We start from the raw sequence: 20,001 nt of genomic DNA on the forward strand, positions 1-20,001 counted from the left end.
TTTGAAGAAAAAAGGAGAATTGAAATGATGAACACATGTGATATGTAAGTGTGCAGAGTGGGTGGAAGGTTGACTTGGAGATGTTCCTTATGGGCCTAAGTACCATCATAGATGAATAGGAAATGATGCTTAGTTTATTATTTATGAGAAAGCATTTGATAGAAACCAGCCCACCCAGTAACTACTTAAGGAAAAAATGTAACAGGCCATCTCTAGAGCAGCTCATTTTCTTTGCTTTGCTTATACTCTAACAATAATTGTTGGGAGCATTGGGCATGTACTAATTATGGCTGCCATTTCTTAGTTCTTAATCTAAGAGCACATCCTTTTTTTCCCTATATGCTAGTATGGTTTATGTTAGCTAAAATTCTTCTTCAATTAGTATTTAATAAAACACCATTAAAATAATGAAATATTAAATAGTCTTATTTGAAAATTTTTATTGGAATTGATTCATGAGTAGTTATTTGGGAAGTGACTGTATTATCAGGGCTCTGTACAGTTGCATGAGGATATTTATTTTCTTTCCTTTTTTTCCCAAAAGTTATAGCCATCTTCATATAATAAGGAAAAGTAGAGAGAAATGGAGACAAAAGAGAAGCATTTCCTTCTCTTCCTGACAAGAAATGGGAGTTAAAGACTCCTTCATTTTCTTCTGAGCAGTTGAAAATGCTTTTTCCTATTGTGTAGTGATCAATAATCTTATGAAATACCACAATTTAATAATTGCAAATACCTTACGTATCACAAAGACATGAAACTATTTAGATCTGACTTACTCTAAAGTTTATAAATAGGGACAGTAACTCAACAAGCTAATTATGTTTATCATTGTACTGTATAAAAAATCATTAGCTTAAGTAAGACCATATGCATTCCTGGGAACTATTAGCATGTAAAAATATTGCCTGACAATCATCTTCCTTTGGGACATGTAAAATTGCTAACTAGGGGAATACACATAGCTCAATAAATGATCTATATTCAAATAAAAAATAAGAAATATAACACAAGACAATTTAGCATGGAATGAATTAAATTTTATATAATTTCCAATAACGTCCAATTCTTGGACGTTAGTGCATTTGTCAAATTACGAAGTTCCTTATAGATTTCTCCTCCTTTCTTTTCTTCTCAGAGGCATCTTCTTACAATTATCCAGGAATTGTCTACACTTTCCTTGAAAATCTTCAGAAATTTAATCATTTTGTTATAAAACAAAATATGACATGGGAAACAAAGTATAAAAAATAATTGCAGCTGGGCACCAGTGGGGTTGCTCACGACTATAATCCTAGCTTCTCAGAAGGCTGATATCTGAGGATCACAGTTCAAAGCTAGCTGGAACAGGAAAGTCCATGTAACTTTTATTTCCAATTAACCACCAAAAGCTGGAAATTGAGCTGAAGCTAAAGTTACAGAGCTCTGGCCTTGAAAAAATAAAACAAAGCACAACAAAACTAAGGAACATTGCCCAGGCCTTGAGATTAAGCCCAGAACAAGCATAAAACAAACAGGAACTTTCAACAGAAAATGTAATGTCTGAATATAAATATGATCAGCTAATTTGGAACACTTGCAAAATGATTTAGAAACCTGGGATATATATTAAGGAGGCAGTCAATATTAGATTTTGAACATAAACACTTGATATGCTCTGAGAAATGACCTTGCATCATAAAAATACATGTTTCTATTCAATTCTTCAACTCCTCATCACCTGGTTAATCAGCCTAAAACTTAGGAATTCTGAAATACAGTTGTCCTCTGTGTTTGCTCCTTTGAAGAACAAACTCTTGGGTACTTTGTTTCATCTGTAAGAACACAGCAGAAATACATACAAACCAGCCCCCAAGAAGCCAATAGGCACACGTTCCAGCCTTGCTTTCCCCATGCCAGTCCCTGCAGGATTTGCCAAAATGGTGACATGACGTGACCTATGTAACATTATTGCTTGCAATGTGCCAGCAGCATGTGGAGTTGTGTGACAACCGTTTCTGCATGTTTTCCACTAACTTGATTGTCTTTTGCACAGAATGGTTTTACTCCACTGCATATTGCCTGCAAGAAAAACCGCATCAAAGTCATGGAACTGCTGGTGAAATATGGGGCTTCCATCCAAGCTATCACAGAGGTAGAAAAAACCAATGTTTCAGCTTGTCACGACACATCCCTTTCTCTCACACCTTCTTTCACCTTTTTCTCCTTCTTCACCCATCTCTGTCCTGTCCACTCCACTTTGATTTATCTGAAGAAGCCCCAAAACCTCACTGGTGCAGAGGAGTAAAACTCCTGTTGCTTTGTTTCGCAGTCTGGCCTCACACCAATACATGTGGCGGCCTTCATGGGCCACTTGAACATTGTCCTCCTTCTGCTGCAGAACGGAGCCTCTCCAGATGTCACTAACATTGTGAGTATGGCTTGGGTCAGCATAACTGCGAGGAGGAGAGGCACAGAGTGTGTGGATGTGTGTGTGTGTGTGTGTGTGTGTGTGTGTGTGTGTGTGTGTGTGTGTGATCAGAACAGAGAGCTCAGTGTTGAGAAGGGTTCTTGAAAAATATACGGAAATAAAGCCAGATCCTCACTGAAAGCTTCAGTAGGGCAAGCGGTGTGCTAGGAAAGAAGATGGACGCTGTAGAAATGAGACAACTTAAGTTTCCCAGTGCAGATAGATTGAACATACATCTAAAATGCATTGAGTGGAAATGGAGGTGTGGCACACGTGTACAGTGCCAGCCTTGCGTGAGAAAGCCAAAATGAGGTTGTGAGGGTCTGAGTTCAAGACCCAGTACTGACACACACAAAAAAATAAAATAATAAATGAATGCTATTTTACATTCTTTTTATCTTATCAAAAAGTTAAAGTATAAAGTCATTAAAAATAGGCAGTCTGGATAGGTGCTGGGTGGCTTATAACTATAATCCTAGCTCAAGAGGCTGAGATCTCAGGATCATGGTTCAAAACCAGCCCAGGCAGGAAAGTCTGAGACTCTCATCTCCAATTAACCGCCAGAAAACCAGAATTGAAGTTGTGGTCCAAAGTGGTAGAGTTCTGGCTTGCGTAAAAGAGCTCAGGGACAGCACCCAGGCCCTGAGTTCAAACACCACAACAAAAAAAGAAAAAAGAAAAAAAAAGTCTGTTTTTTATTTCCCTAATTATAACTTGTTGATCCTGAAGTTATAACAGTATGTGGTAATCTCTAATTACCAAGTACAAGAGAAACTTCACAACCTGCCAACCCGAGTTTAACTTTTAGTAATTCCTTAGAACTCTAGATGAATTCATTATCTGTTTTTGCTTATAAAGTAATAATCTTCACCCCCCACCTTTAAAGAATGGCAAACAAAACTAGGACCTGAACAGATTTACGTTTAGGCCAGTAACTTTCAAGAAAAGTCCTCTGTTCTAGCTTACCTTTCCCTCCCCTATCTTTTTTCATTTTTCCTTAGTTGCACTTAAATACTATGGAATCGTAGGAACAATAGAGACCCTATGTCAAATTATGTTATCATGTGAAATGGCAGTAATATCTCGTTACAAATATATCCACTGAGATGCTTGACAGAAATTCCCTAGGGTAAATGTTTTTTTCATTTTGGGAAAGTGTTTTTTTTTTTTTTTTGCAAACTTTTCAAAGAATAACCTACACACATTCTATTCTCTTTTTTTTATTGTTTTAGTCTTTAATTCATTAATTTCTGTTCTTAATTGACCAATTCCAATCTTTAAATGGTTATGTGGTTCCAGTATGTTGGGTGTAATGGAGCTATATAGACTGTATATAGATTTTCCAAAGAAAAGAAATAATACTCTGAGGACTACAATAAAAAAGTTTTACTCGCTTTTAGGGTTTTACAGACTCTCAAATTTGATCACCTCTGTATATTACTTTAATTCCTGGTTTTCAGTTATTCTAAAGTCATTCATTTTGGTTATTGATTCCTTGTACCATTACTTTCTACTTTCTTCAGGAAAAGGACTTGGGGAACACCAGCTTAATCCTCTTCTCAGTACCAGTCCTGGTTATTTTTTGTTTATTCTTATTTATTTTTAGAAGTTGTGACCTTCAGGGAGCAGATGCCTATAGGTAAAGTTGCCAGAGAAAATACAAGAGTCCCCATTAAAATTCAATTTCAGATACCAATTTGATTTTTTTTTAGTATAAGTATGTCCCATACAACAGCTGAGATGTGCACATAGTTATTCATTGTTGGTCTGGAATTAAAAATGTAGCCATCTGTATTTTTATTTGCTAAAACTGGCAATCCTGCATTTAGAAGCATTTTCAGTTTCTCTAGCAGTGGGATGCCTGTGAATGTGTGTATCCTCAGAAGCTGAGTATTTGGTGACTGGATCCAAAAGCTTTTGCAAATGAATTACAAAGTGTGGATACTGACCTGATTGCGATTGCCTGCTTGCTGTGACAGAATTGGTCATTTCCTGACCCCTCTCCCATCCAAACACCTTTGGCGCCTTTGTGTGTTGCCTGAAATCATGTTGCATTTTTTTAATGCAATGCTGTCTGTGTGCTTCGATGCTTTTCAAGTTCATGGGCAAAAGTGGATGTCCCTGGAGCTGTCTGCAGTCAGCTTAACCACTGAGAAGAGGGGCATGAAGTTTAGCACCTGCTTTGGACATGAGCAAACCCATTCTCTTGTCGCTCTTGTTTTGTGTCTGAAAATTCACCGCAAGTGTGAAATGTACCAGGAACTCAATCATATGCAGATACTTTTCCTGAAAATTTCCTTTGCCAGGAAGCTTATCAAAGCACTTCCAAACCCTTGGGTAGCTTCTCTGCCAGCTACACCCCACCCATAGCCCAAAGGATTCACTGAGGATTATGGGAGTAGAAAAGCAAACTCCATTAGGGTGATGGATGTTACAAGCAGAGCATTTATAAAGCTTTCTCTTCTTCCTGTAATGAGTCAATGGATTCATGGTAAAGTTCACATTTTATATTATGCTTTAAAAACATTTTTGCTCTTTTATTAGTTAAAATGAGGAAAATAAGGCTGAGACAGTATATGGAACAATAAAGAAATGTAAGCAATATTGAACAAAACAATAAAACACCTTTCATTTCCTTATTTATACAGGTATAAATAATGTAAATATATAAAAGAGTAAGGATAATTTCGCATCGATATCATTTATTAATAAGAATTCAGTAAGTTCATTGTTATGAAGCAGAGATACTTTATGTGTGTTCCTTAGCACTTTCCTTTGTTTATAAAGTTTAATGCTTTAATGTAGGCTCACATCCCATTCATGTATTTCAAACATATAAAACCTATAAAACAACATCTTTTAAGTATAAAATAAAGATCACCAAAATATAAAGACTATTTCAAGATAATAAAAATGGTTAGAAACATTCTTAGATTTTTAAAATATTCCCATATTAATAATTTGACTTATAAAATTTACCATTGAACATGAACTGGAACCTTTAGGATTTTACTTAGGAGGAAATTTATTCTTGCCTTTATTTCTACCAGAATTAGTAGAACTGCTAACCCTTTTGTAATCACATCTGGATATTAAGTTTTGCCTTGTATTTTAAAAAAGTAGCTAGTTGTTTATTCAGAGACCAGTTGTAAGTGATATAGAAAAGAAGCTAGAAATTGGTTGTGCAGAGAGAAAATCTTGCACTACTTCTCAAGCATGGAAGCAAATATTGCTACCAAATTAACCTGCTGTTTGTTTAAAAAAACAAACCCAACAAACTCCAGACACACTATTGTACAAAAGTCAAATTTTTCAGAATAATTTCAGAAAAGGTCAGTAGAGGGAAAAAAAATAATCGACAAAGAAGATAAAGGAAAGGAAAGACATCAATTCAATGTTTACACAATCCAATCACTGGGCACGAATTTCTTGTAACTTCATACGGAATGGTTCTCTGAACAGTTAGGAAAATGAACTATGAGAGACATACTACAGTAAACATTCACTTTAAATTTTCCAGATTGGTCTACCATATACATAACCACAACATGTTCTTCACACGAGTTTGTCAGAAATAACCACAACCAAATTTTCAAGGGCTACCGCTGATTTGAAATAGTTCACTTGCCTGGCTGACACTAGATGTTCTAGATCAGTTGTGACAAATTAAACTGTCCTAATTTTTATTGCAATATTGTATACAATTAGTTGAATGAATGGATGAATGAAGGAAACCCTGCCTTTTTTGGTAACAATGGCTTACCAACTAGAAGATGACTTATATCTAGCCCTTCCCCTTGCACTTCCCTGTGAGTGCATCAGACCTTGGTAGAACACAAAGCTATCTGAAGATAGGTTTATCGCTGACCTCAAGTGATGCTGCTGCTAACTTACTTCCCTGACCTCAATTCACTGTCTGTAATCAAATATGCTTGCTAACATAAATAGAGCACATCCTGGGCCAATCGGATTTTGTATATAAACAGTTAATCGCCAAGCCTCATAAAACCAAATCAGATGGGAAATAGCTAATTTCAGAAATGAAGTTTAAGTTTTGGGATGGAAGTCATTTATGTATGGTACAAATGTGGTTTTCCTTTTGCTGTGTGATTATTTGATCTTCAACATCTCAAGTTCCCCATTGAAATGGGATAAATGATAAGTTTTAGGTTTATAAGCAGCTTTCTCATCAAAGTCATGTCAATTATGTTAGCTTGACTGTGAAATCAAATTCAATTGCAGGTTATCCTAGGTGTTTAAGTTTACTAATTTGTCATGACAGAACAATTTACAAAAAACTAAGCTTTATCCTTATAAAGATGGAGAAGATACATAAAGATCCATATTTTTCCAACTAAATAACTTGGCCTTTTCATATACTTCTAAAACCCATGGATATATTGCTGAATTTCATAACTAAGGGACCTGTATGTTTAAGGACCCAGAGCAGCGGGTTTATTTATGACTCGGTGATCTTTCTTTCCCGGCAGCGTGGTGAGACTGCCCTGCATATGGCGGCTCGGGCAGGGCAAGTGGAAGTCGTCCGGTGCCTCCTGAGAAATGGTGCCCTGGTGGATGCCAGAGCCAGGGTAGGTGCTGGTGCTCCAAAGTTCTCTTCTGGGCCAGTGTATGTGACTCATCTTGTTTGTTGGTTTGTTGATTAACAAATGTTTATTTCCAGTATTGGGGCTTGAGCTCAGGGCCTAAAAATTTCCACTGAAGGATGGATCTCTACCACTTGAGCCAGCGCTCCACTTGGGCTAGCTTCAGTTTTGAATTAGAGATAAGAGTCTCATGGGTTTTGCTGCTGGGCTGGCTTTGATCTGTGATCCTCAGATCTCAGCCTCCCAAGTCGTCAGGATGATAGGCATGAGCCACTGGTCACTGAGATAAGACTTATTAAGAGAGGCTCTTGTTCTTTGATTCTTTGAGTTGAACATGCCATGGAGTACAGTTCAAGAAGTTTCTTAGACAGAAAGTAAATAAATAAATAAGAGTGAGGATACAAAATAAAAAAATGTGGTCCATCTTAACATTTAAAAAACGTAACATCGACTTACCCAGACCAGTAAACCAGGTCCCAGAGGTCAAATGTTGTCAGTAGATTTCCTTAGCTAGGAGCTAGTGACTCTGCCTGTGGTTTGGTCCTAAGAGAGACTTATGTATCCAAGCTCATAACAAAACACTTCAGTAAAACTTTTTGCTGGGGTAAGTAAAGTTATTGTCATTCTTGGAAGTGGAGGGGTGGCTCAAGGGTAGAGTACCAGCTACTTTTGAGCGAAAAAGCTAAGTCAAGAGTATGAGTACCTGACTTCAAGGTCTAGAATTGGCATGCTCACATATCATGGTTACTCTTTTGATGGAGGTGACCTGCTTCCAATCTATTAAGTGTATTCTTTTCCTGACCTACTTTTCTGTCACTTGTACAGAGAAGAGAGAGTGTGAAAGAGAGAGGAGAGAATGAAAGCAAAAGAGGGAGATAGCATTGATTTCGATTTTTATTTATTTTTAGTGGTAGTGGAGTTTGAACTCAGGGCTTTGTGTGTGACAGGCAGATGCTCTCCCACTTGAGCCACGCCTCCAGCTCTTTTTTTCTGTGGTGGGTTTTGAGATAGGGTCTGGATTTTTGTTCAAATGTCCCTGGGACTTCAATCCTCCTGTTTATACTTTCCCGTATAGCTGGGATGGCCGCTAGCATATGTCCTGCTTTTTTTGATTGAGATGACATCTTGGAGTGTCTTTGCCTGGGCTGGCTTTGTGTCCTGATCTCAGCCTGCCATGTATGTGAACTGACAAATGTCTGCCATCACACCCAGTTATTGATTGAGATGGGGTGTCTTACAAACATTTGCTCCTGACTGGCCTCAAACTATAATCCTCCTTATTTTTGTGTCTTTAATAGCACAAGACACCAGTGCCCAACAAAATTTTAATATTTTTTAAATGTAGGAAACTATTCATTTTCAGGAATTTTAACAATCTCTCTTACATTACATGGATATGAAATTATTCATAGCCCCCAAAGTCAATCCATCTTCATTGTTCTTAAAAGCTACTTAACAGTTCATTATTCTCAAAATTTTCATGGTTTCCCTTCACCTGCTTCACTTTCTTCTCTTGTGTAAGGAGAACCTCTTTGCTTTTTACTCTGAGTTCTATGTATTCAGATATTCTGCATTTCCACTAGTTTATAAAGGAAGAGTCTGGGCACTAGAGATGAATCAGACTTGTCTTGTTTTCTAATGACTTTAAATGCTATCACAGGTTACTTTTTTCCTTTTCGTCTTCAGTTTTCAAAATTGTATTTCCTGATTTTATTTCTCATTTGTGTGTGTGTGTGTGTGTGTGTGTGTGTGTGTGTGTGTGTACGCACACACATGTATGTCTGTGTGTGTGTGTGTGCATGCACTGGGGCTTGAACTTAGGGCCTGGGCACTGTCTCTGAGCTTTTGTGCTCAAGGTTAGTGCTCTACCACTTGAGCCACAGATTGACTTCTGGCTTTTTTAGTGGTTAAGTGGAGATAAGACACAGACTTTCCTGCCTGGGCTGGCTTCAAAACACCATCTTCAGATCTCAGACTCCTGAGTAATTTCTCATCTTCTTTCTTTATCTGGATCACCAAAGGAATGTTGGTCAATGTGTTGTATCTTCCATTTCCTTTTCTAGGCTGTTCTATTAAGTTTTTCAGTATCATCACTGGAGTTCCTTTGAACTATGGAAACCCTTTTTAACCGTATCCAATACTTGATAAACCCAAGTTAAGGTAAAATTCATATGAGTCATAACATGCTGGTTCCATTAGGGAAATAAAAACTGAGTTGAGTCATGAAAATCACTTGCATAAAAGTGATTTCAAGCAAGTCACTTGCCTTCTTTGCCTTTATCATTAAAATATGAGATTAGGGCACAGACAACTCAAAAATCTTTCCCAGACATTGCTTTATGACTCACTGAATTTAATAGGCATTTATATGTATATATACATATATATATATATATTTTTACAGTGAGTTCTATGGTTGATCATGAACTTGAAATTTGTTGGCAGAAGCTTTGACACATGAGCATCTGTGATATAACTGTCTTTGGTTTAGTCTTTATCTGCCATTTTGTGAGAAGTACAAACATATTCTCTAGTAACTACTACAGTGTAACTGTGCTTTAGTTTGCCAACAGTATTATTCCGATGTTATTTTTCTCTCTCTTTTTAAGATTCCTTGGCATTTCAGTGTTTAAGAACTATTTCTACAGTTAACCAGAAGCATCCCAAGTGTGATGAACTTCACTATTGATCAGAAATTGTATCAATGTTTCTGATATAGTTTTTGCATTCTACGTTTAATAACAAATAACTTCCATTTCTTTCTCTTAAAAGAAAGCCACTTGTTACTTTCCTGATAGTAAAATTGTAATTATTTAAATTTTAATAGAGTGTACTCATTTGCTTAGATGCATTTTTTCTATAGTGTTTTAACCTATTATTATATAGCCTTCCACTATTTTGGATACCATTGCAAACTCCACCTTTAAAAAATGTGACTGGCAATGGGGGAGAATAATGGAAAGAGTGACTCTGATGAGCACGTACTCAAACATTAACATGTTGAATTGAAACCCTGTGTGCAACAGTTTACAGATAACAAAAATGGATCAAAATGAGTGAATAGTCACCAAAGAGGAAACAATAAAAAAACCAACTTTGGTGGGGGGGGGAGGATCGGGTGGGGGGAGTATGAGAAGGGGAAACAAAGAAGAGGCAACAATGCTTAATAAGAAAGGAACTCGTTATCTTGCCCATATAATTGTAACTCCTCTGTACGGTATTTTCACAATAAAAAATAAAAAAATGTTAAGTTATATAGAAAACTGAAGGTCAAGATCACCAGATATTCTGTACTTCTTTCTAACTTCTTTTTTTTAATTGTGAAAATACTGTACAGAGGGCTTACAATTACATGGGCAAGTTAATGAGTACATTTCTTATCAAGCTTTGTTGCCTCCTCCTTTGTTTCCCCTTCCCATCCCTTCCCATCTCTCCCCCATCTCCCCCCCGCCCCCCAGCCAAAGTTGTAAAGTTTGTTTTTTGACATAACGACTTGTACATCTCATTATTGCAATGGGTCTTTTGATATTTCATGGCCATGTCATCCAAGGCTTAATCACATTTCTTTTTATTTTTTTCCTTCTTCCTCCCTCTCTCCCTCTCTCCCTCTCTCCCTCCCTCCCTTCCTTCCTTCCTTCCTTCTCTCCCTCCCTCCCCTCCCTTCTTTCTTTCTTTCTTTCTTTCTTTCTTTCTTTCTTTCTTTCTTTCTTTCTTTCTTTCTTTCTTTCTTTCTTTCTCTCTCTTTCTTTCTTTTGCTTTCTTTCTCTCTTCTTTCTCTCTTCTTTCTCTCTTTCTTTTTTCTCTCTCTTTCTTTCTCTTTCTCTCTTTCTTTTGCTTTCTTTCTCTCTTTCTTTTTTTCTCTCTCTCTTTCTTTCTTTCTTTTTTTTCTTTCTTTCTTTCCTTTCCCCCTGATGCTTGAGCTCTGAGCCTGTTCATTGTCTCGGAGTTTCTTTTGCTCAAGGCTAGTACTCTACCACTTGAGCCACAGCACCACTACCAGTTTTTTTGTTAGTTTATTGGAGATAAGAGACGCATGGACTTTCCTGTCCAGGCTGGCTTTGAACTGAGATCTTTAGATCTCAGCCTCCTGAGTGGCTAGGATTACAGATGTGAGCCACCAGCGACCAGTTCTATTTTTGAACATATAACAAAAGAGAGCACCACATTGAGTCACACAGTCTACATAAACATCTATTTGTTTTTAAATATCAAATTTCTTTTCAGCAGTACTACTTATCCAACGATACCACTGAGATCTTTTCTATAGAGCATCCTTCTGTTAAGAGTAGATAGCCAGATCCCAGTGGCTCACAGTTGTAATCCCAGCTACTCAAGAGACTGAGATCTGAGGACCATGGTTCAGAGCCAGCCCTGCAGGAAAGTCCCTGAGACTCTTATCTCCAACAAACCACCGGAAAACCAGAAGGGTGCTGTGGTTCAAAGTTGGACAGTGTTGGTCTTGAGGAATAAAAGCTCAGGACAGCAGTAGGCCTTGAGTTCAAGCCCCATGACTGACCAGAAAAAAAAGAATTGGGAAATTGGTCTGGGAATGAGGTTTAATGGTAGAGTATTTGGCTAGCATTCATGAAGCCCTGGATTCAATTTTTCAGTACCACATACACAGAAAAAGCTGGAAGTGGCACTGTGGCTCAAGTAGTAGTATGCTAACCTTGAGCAAAAGAAGCTCAAGGACAGTTCCCAGACCCTGAGTTCAAGCCCCAGGACTGGCAAAAAAAAATTAAAATTAAAATTAAAAATTAAACCATACCATACAGAGCAAGACTCCCAAAGTTCAGTGAAAATTACCTGATACCTGATTTCAGTACCCCTTGGGGCTCCGTTCTATATTTCTAGCAAGTGCTCAGAGGACAGCCGGGCTCCTCTCTGGGGGCTGTATTCTCTGAGCAGTGGTCAAGGAAGCTTTTCTTTTCACTTGTTCTATTAAAAGGAACATTTACACCACGAATTTTCGACTTCCACTGAATCATTTGATGTTTTCCTGGAATGGTGTGGTTTGGGCTAACGTGAGTGCAGAGCCCTGCAATTCAGAAAGCGTTTTGAACACCGTGCATCATATGGAATAAACGCAGAAGTCCTGTGCTGCAGGGTGGTTTTGAGTTCAAAAGTGTGCTCATTTGCAAACGGTCATAGCGTCGGGGTAGAAAGCAGATTTCTCCTGTGGCTCCCTATGTTTCTCATAACTCCCTCTGTTGAGAGGCAGAAGTGAACAAGGAAGTCGGAGAGCTGTTATCTGCCTTTCCTCATTACTTCTCATTTGAAATGCAGTGAGCCCTGCTCCTTCTCACCCAAGCACATCACTGGCTTCTAATGAATGCAATTCCCTTCTTGAGCAAGTGTCTGGCCAGGCTAGAGCATCAAGCCTGGGCCCAGACTCATTTTTGTGGAGTAGGAAGAGTAGGGGGTTCTCTAGAGCCACGTGGGGTGTGGCATGTCCACTTCCCCCTAAAGCATGTTGGGGTGGGGGCTGTTCACAGAGAAGAGAGTGAGGGGAAAAAATGAACACAGAGCTTCTGCTCTGTTTTACTTCTTGATTTCCAACACACACACACACACACACACACACACACACACACACACACACACACACACACACACACACACACACACACACACACACACACACACACGAATAGGTGCAAGTGTCATACTCTAATTCCAGAAAACAGAACCCACTCTACTGTACAGACAGAAGAGATGGGTTGAGTGACAGGAACGTCTTGGGGAGTACAAGTGTTAGGTACACTTGGGTTCACCTCTCTGGAAGGTTTTCTTCTTGTCTAAAGTGAATACAACCTAACAAAGCACCAGGGCCTATCTGCCCCGCTGGGAGCTCTTGCTTTAAGGGGTGGGGTAAAATGCTTTGGGCATTGTACAACCACAGGGTCTCCAGGCTTCAGTAAGTTGCCCTGAAACTGAACTCCTGCAAAATGTTAGCGAACTCTCAGGGAAGTTAAGTCCCACCAGCTTGCTAGCTAGTCACAAACAGTAGGAATGGCACCCATTGTTTTGAATGTAGCTCCTGCCACTGTGATTTCTGTCTATAAAAGGGATTGAGGCTTAGGAAGATTTTCCTAATGTTGGTAGATTGGAAAAAACAAACACAGGAGGTGGGTCATGGCTAAACAGAGCCTGGCTACTTCTCAGACTGCATCACAGTCCTAAGGTGCTTCATGATGCATTTGGAAGAGATACAGGAGATCAGGACTCCTCATCCGTGTATATGATATTTCCATTTACACTTTTATTGGAGATGGACTCAACATTGTAAAAAAAGGTATGTGACTTACACTCTCTCTCTCTCTCTCTCTCACACACACACACACATACACACACACACACACACACACACACACACACACACACCCTATAACTAAAGAACAATAGCTACCACTGGCCATGCTAATCAAAGATTGCTTCTTCTCAGCTCTGGATTAAAAATAAGCTCATCATTGCCTTCCCCTCCCTACTGCAATGAAAAGCACATTTGAATGTTTGAGTGTGGTTTTCTTCACTTAACTTCGGTCGAGGTCTGTGGGGGACTGAGAGGTGGGTGTTTTCTGTTGCTTTCCTCTCATCCTTTATATTTCATGGATGTTTCAATTACTACTTATTTTTGTAAAAGTCAATTTTCTTCATCTGCTATCGGGACCCATCTTGTCCTGGTAGTTCTTTTTATGGCTGTCTCATAGTGTCTATTTCTATAGAATTCACAGACAAAGAAACATTGTTCAACCCAGTGCCTGAATTCAAATTCTGTTTTAGTAGTTTCATGACCTTGGGCAATCTTTGAGAACTCAGTAAATTTCTTTTAATCTCTTTATCACAAAAACCCAGTGGTTTATTAGTACATTTTATACCTTTACTTCTGTCTAAAGATATGCATCATACATGAATGAAATGGATAAATTACCTAGCTTGGCCACATCCCAATTCTTTGATTAAAATAACCTTATTGCTATCATATATTATTTGCTTCTTGCCATGCTAAAATCCTTGCAATGCTTATAGCATCATTAAAACAAATAACATTGAGGTATTGCGTTTATTTGTACAAATCTGTTCTATCTTTCCTCTATTCATTCACAGCCTTGGACTCTGGCCCAGATCTTCATTCTTCACTTTTTATTATGACTCACCCTCGGGTAGATTGTAAAGATACACCCCCTTTTCATCACTTAAGGTTGAACTCGATTTTATTTTTACACACGACAGTTATTTGGCCTGGTTCTCTTCACCCTGAAAACATCAATCCTGACTAGTGGTTACAATCAGGTGACTTCATGAGCTTCCTTGAGCAAGTCCTTCCTGTACCTTACCCCAGCTCTAGCCTGTCTCCCTTTCAACTAAGAACACTTGGCAAGTAGCTCATTCCGCTTGCTTATTGCCAGAGCCTCAGTTCATCTTTGAAGTCCTGGATGTGAGTCGCAGACTCAACAGCAGCATTTCCTGGAACAGTGGCTTTTAAAACCAGATTACAATGTCTTCTTTATGCAGTTTCTCCTTGAAGAAAATGACCAGCAGTTGTATCCCTGGCTTACTGAATGGAGTAAGAACAAAATTTTTCCAGCTTCTCTGGGTCATTTTCACTTGATACAGCTCCCCAAAATAAATCCTTCCTTTTAAGTAAAAAAGCTCTTAGAGGATGATCTAGGTCTTAAAATTCCTTGACTCCATTTCTTCTTCTCAAAGCCATGAGTTTAAACATGTTTGCACTTATACATAAGTGAGAGTAGACTCTTTCATGAGGTGGGAAATATTTTAGGGGTGTCCAGAAAATAATAATTTCAAGAATGTACGTATGATTAAAAAACAAACAAACAAAAAACAAACTAGGGTTGGGTGTGGTGGCGCATGCCTGTAATCCCAGCTACTCCAGAAGCAGAGAGTGGCCAGGTTGTGGTTTGATGCCAACTCAGACAAAATGTTAGCCAGACAACCCTCATTTCAACAAATAAACCAGTGGTGATGGCTCAATGCCATGTGGGAGACAGAGATAAATGGATCAGTCCCCGGTAAAAACGTGAGACCCTATCGGAAAGAGAACTATGGCAAAAAAAAAGGTTGGGGGTACAATTTAAGCGGTAGAGTGACTGATTAGCCAAGGGAAGGCCCTGAGTTAAAACCCCAGTACTTAAGAAAAAAAAAACAAGAGAAACTAAGAAGTCACCTGGATAGCAAGATACAAAGTGTGTAGGACCCAGTAACACTGGCTTTCTTTGGGGATGTATTTCCTGGAGCTTCTGAGACGACACCATGACACACGTTGTCCGTGGAGTTGGGTCTTCTGGGCTCTAACTTCTCACTTGACTTGAGTTGTAGGAGGAACAGACACCTCTGCACATTGCCTCCCGCCTGGGCAAGACAGAGATCGTCCAGCTGCTTCTACAGCACATGGCCCATCCAGACGCGGCGACCACAAACGGGTACACACCGCTGCACATCTCTGCCCGAGAAGGCCAGCTGGATGTGGCCTCTGTCCTCCTGGAGGCGGGAGCTGCTCACTCCCTGGCCACCAAGGTAAGGAAATGGACTTCTGGTTAGCTGTGGCCGAGAGGATGGCCCTGGACATGGGCATCTGGAAGAGTAGATCTCCAGATGGCTCACTTCCTACTTTGGGCATTTTATATTCATGGGCTATATGATTAGGGGGGATGTGAAACTCCACATTTTATATTTATATATATATATATACACATATCTATGTATATAGATATGTCTATAGATGTATATGTATGTATATATATATATACACATATGTATATGTACATATAAGAATTCTGCAGCCAGGTGCTGGTGGCTCACACCTGTGATCCTAGCTAGTCAGGAGGCTGAGACCTGAGGATCCAGTCAAGGCAGGAAAGTCTGTGAGACTCTTATCTCCAATAGACTACTCAGAAAAAGCTGGAAGTGGAGCTGTGGCTCAAGTAGCAGAGTGGTCACTTTGAGCACAAAAGTTCAAGGGCAGTACCGAAGCCCTAAGTTCAAAGCCCCAGGACTGGCACCAAAATAACCCCCAAAAAACAAAACCCAACACCAACTCCCAAACCCCCAGAGTTCTACATTTCATTCTCCCAATGTCAGTGTTATTTCCAATACTGGTTCCTAGGACTTTAAGTGGACTGTGCACTTTTTTCTTCCCTCTCCACTGTCAAATCTATGATGTAATCATAAGAGAAAGAAAATAAGCTTCCCAGATTCCAAATGAGGAAAAAAATATACTACGAGTCTGGCATTCCTGGTAGCTTTGTGTGCTGTGGGGCTCACTTTACTTTCTCTTGTGTTTTCCCCATCCCTAGTTACCAGCTGGCCCCCATCTAAAACCCCAGCTCCTGCTCTTACCCTCCATCTTTTCTCTCCAAAGTATACCTGGGCCTAGGTACTGAGTGTCAAGATACAATCGAGCTGGAGATTCATACTTGATGTAGCGTTACTCACATCAAAGATCCTAAATCATCCTGAATTTTGTTTGTATTCAGACCATTTTTCCTTCACTTTATACTTTCTCTTTGAAATTCACTATGTAGAGGTAAGCAGGATAAAATACAAATGCTCACAGCTCTTTGGAGCAATAGAAAATGAGCCAGTGCAGAAGAGTAGATAAAGGAAACAGAAATCTAGAATGATGAATTTGTCACAAGGAAAAATTATTTCCACACTACAACAGTGATTCAGATGAATGAAAAGTCCATTTCAATTTGCTGAGAGTAAGTAGGAATAAACATTGTGCCAGGGAGAAGGAGGTTTACAAGGGGAAACTTGAGACAGTGATACGCCCTCATTGCTTTTGGAGTGAGAGCTGTCTGCTCTCTACCAGTTATGTATAACTATAGTTGTGTATAACTGTATAATAATATTTTGACCAAAGCACTGGTGACTCACGCCTGTAATCTTAGCTACTCAGGAGGCTGAGCTCTGAGGATCACAGTTGAAAGCCAGCCTGGGCAGGAAAGTATATAAAACCATTATCTCCAATTAACCAGAAAGCCAGAAATGGAGTTGTGGTTAAAGTGATAAGAGTGAAAACATTAAGTGAAAAAACTAAGGGACAGTGCTCAGGCCCTGAGTTCAAACCCACACCTCCCCACACACACCCACACCCACACACACCCACACCCACATACCCACCCACCCACACATACACACCCACGTGCGTGCACTCCCACATACATTTTGTAATAAGGAATTATCTTAATTCAAATCCTGACATCTAAATGGCTTTAAAAAGTTCTTTTAAAAAGATAGTAAACAAGAAATTCAGAAATTAAGCAGAACCATATAATACTAATAACAATCTAAGTGGGAGCTGATGATGGTCTTCACAGATGAACGTGTAAGTAGAATTAAGATATGTAAAAACAGAGCGGGGTCCTGATAGCTCATACTTATCATCCTAGTTACTCAGAGCCTGAGATCTGAGGATCAAGGTTCAAAGTCAGCTGGAGCAAGAAAGTCTGTGAAAATCTTTTTTTTTTTTAATTGTGAAAATACTGTACAGAGGGGTTACAATTACATGGGCAAGACAACGAGTGCATTTCCTATCAAGCATTGTAGCTTCCTCCTTTGTTAAGTCTGTGAAACTCTTATCTCCAGTTAAGCACCAGAAAACCAGAGGTGCAGCTGTAGCTCAAAGTGGTATCATACTAGCCTTGAATGATATAGCTCAGGGACAGTGCCCAGGCCCTGATCTCAAGCCCTATGACCAACCCAAAAATGAAGGAAGGAAGGACAGAAGGAAGGAAGAAAAGAAAGGAAGGACAGAAGGAAGAAAAGAAAGGAAGGACAGAAGGAAGGAAGGAAAGAAGGAAGGAAGGAAGGGAGGAAGGAAGGAAAGAAGGAAGGGAGGGAGGGAGGAAGGGAGGGAAAGAGGGAGGGGTGAAGGGGAGGGAAGGATACTAGCTAGGAGGGAGAAAGAGAGTTGTCTCTTGTCTTTCAAAGATGTTTAGAAGAGCGGTAGAGCGCTAGCCTTGAGCTGAAGAGCTGAGGGACAGCACCCAGGCCCAGAATTCAGGCTCCACGACAGGACCAAAAGAAAGAAAGAAAGAAAGAAAGAATTGCAGATGATTCAAAGATGTTTAGAAGTAAAATAAAATAAAATAAAATCCATTGGAGAGGAGGATGGGAAAGTAGAAATCACCATTAACTAGAGCAGTTTAACAGCAACCATGGCCAGTGCTGACAAATAGGTGACTCACCATGCTGAGGGCTGTGTTCATAAATTTGGGAGGAAGATCACATCGCAGCGTGTGTCACATAAAGGAAGGGCTGCGTGAGTCAGGAGCTGTTTGCTCACCCTGACTGTCATTCCACAGTGAGGATTCTATGGAGTTTTATTGAAGCTGAATTTCCAAATGTATCCAAAAGTTTACTCACTGCTCTAGCATCACTGTATGGACAAAGCGTTGCTCTAGCATCACTGTATGGACAAAGCATTATCATTTTTTCTCCATTCTCATGTGGCTTGCCTCAAAGCCCTCTCCTTCATCCTGAGTACCACCCTGGCATTGCTTTGGGGCGGAACTCACACTACCAATGCCAGTTCAAGTGGACTCATGCCAGAAGAAAGAAATCCTTCCTATGTATGTCGCACTCTTGTAGAAAGCCAGAAGAGCCACTTTCTTCCAAGGATTTATTAGTACCAAATGTGTGTGTGTGTGTGTGTGTGTGTGTGTGTGTGTGTGTGTGTGTGTGTGTGTGTGTGTGTTTAAATTTTTAAGCACAAAGAAAAACTGGTGAAACTATGACACGATGATATTTGCACTTGGGGAGATATTCAGTGTTTATGGTAGGGCCCAAATGATCCAAAGATAAGCTATAGTTGGGGGCATGAATGTAAGTGTATTTGCGATGTGTTCACAGGGCCCTGGTCAGAGTAGAACTCCCAACCCCCACTGTAGGGTAAGAAGAGCATGGTGTTCTAAGTGTCTGGTCCAGAGTCTAGATTTGGGATCATGCTACAGGTTTTGTATGTCCCTGAGATCTCAGTTCATAAAGGTCCTTGCATTTCTCACAGAGTGTGACTATTCTTTTTGTTGTTGTTGGTGGTGGTCATGGGGCCTGAACTCCAGGCCTGGACACTGTCCCTCAGCTCTTCAGCTCAAGGCTAGTGTCCTACCACTTGAGCCACAGCGCCACTTCCGGCTGTTTTCTTTTTGCTTATGTGGTGCTGAAGAATCAAACCCAGGGCCTCATGCATGCAAGGCAAGCACTCTACCACTGAGCCACCTTCCCAGCCCATTGTGCGACTATTCTTTAAGCACACAGACATGGAGTGTGTGTATGTAGGAATGTGCACAACAGCCATCTTTGAAAAGCACATTCAACTTTCCATGTGTTCAAAAGTCTGGCGTTAATCAACCCAACATCTTGCCAGGAGTAGGATGTATTTTCCAAGAGGAAAGAGTCTTTCAGACAGCCTAAGTTTTCTGGAAAAAGGGGACAAAAGGCAGATGGGAAGACCTTTGTCATAGGAGTATATTTTCTTCTGTAGACCACTTATCTTGCAATTTTGTTTTGCAAAAGAAAATATGTCAAGCGAATTGCAAAGAATTCTATTTTTTTTAAACCACAGCTCCCAAAATATCCTAAAATTTAAATAAAGAAACCTGGAATTAAGGTGTTACCAAAAAGAAGGATTGTAAGAAATAGGAGACAGCTGTTCTCCAAATTCAATTAATTTTAGGGGCAAGGGGGGAAAAAAAGACAGGCTTTTTGGGGGGTGAGGTGGGGTCCAAATCAGAGCCAGTTTACTGGCACCAGTGGATATTACAAATCCCAAACTGACAACATCCAATTTCGGTCTCCACAACCTTAAAATCATACCACAGTTTTGAAGGTTAGCTTGTATTTTTTCATTCTTGTCTTTGTTTACGACCAACACATTTTATACTGACAGCATTTTTTTTTCCAGATGGAAAATCAGCCAAGATT

General features: G+C 39.6%; 1 protein-coding gene across 3 annotated transcripts in view; it reads left to right on the forward strand.

Moving 5' to 3' along the window:
* Ank2 (ankyrin 2) overlaps positions 1 to 20,001 on the forward strand; it is a 212,764-nt gene that overhangs the window by 95,950 nt on the left and 96,813 nt on the right. For all 3 annotated transcript variants that reach the window (XM_070022476.1, XM_070022477.1, XM_070022478.1), the window contains 4 exons: positions 2,036 to 2,134; positions 2,312 to 2,410; positions 6,940 to 7,038; positions 15,394 to 15,591. In XM_070022476.1, coding sequence (XP_069878577.1) covers positions 2,036 to 2,134; positions 2,312 to 2,410; positions 6,940 to 7,038; positions 15,394 to 15,591 — 495 coding nt within the window. The remainder of the gene's footprint in view (positions 1 to 2,035; positions 2,135 to 2,311; positions 2,411 to 6,939; positions 7,039 to 15,393; positions 15,592 to 20,001) is intronic.

The sequence above is a fragment of the Dipodomys merriami genome, unplaced genomic scaffold (assembly GCF_024711535.1).
Source record: "Dipodomys merriami isolate MVZ:Mamm:240054 unplaced genomic scaffold, mDipMer1.0.p SCAF_15, whole genome shotgun sequence".
Taxonomy (NCBI): Eukaryota; Metazoa; Chordata; class Mammalia; order Rodentia; family Heteromyidae; genus Dipodomys; species Dipodomys merriami.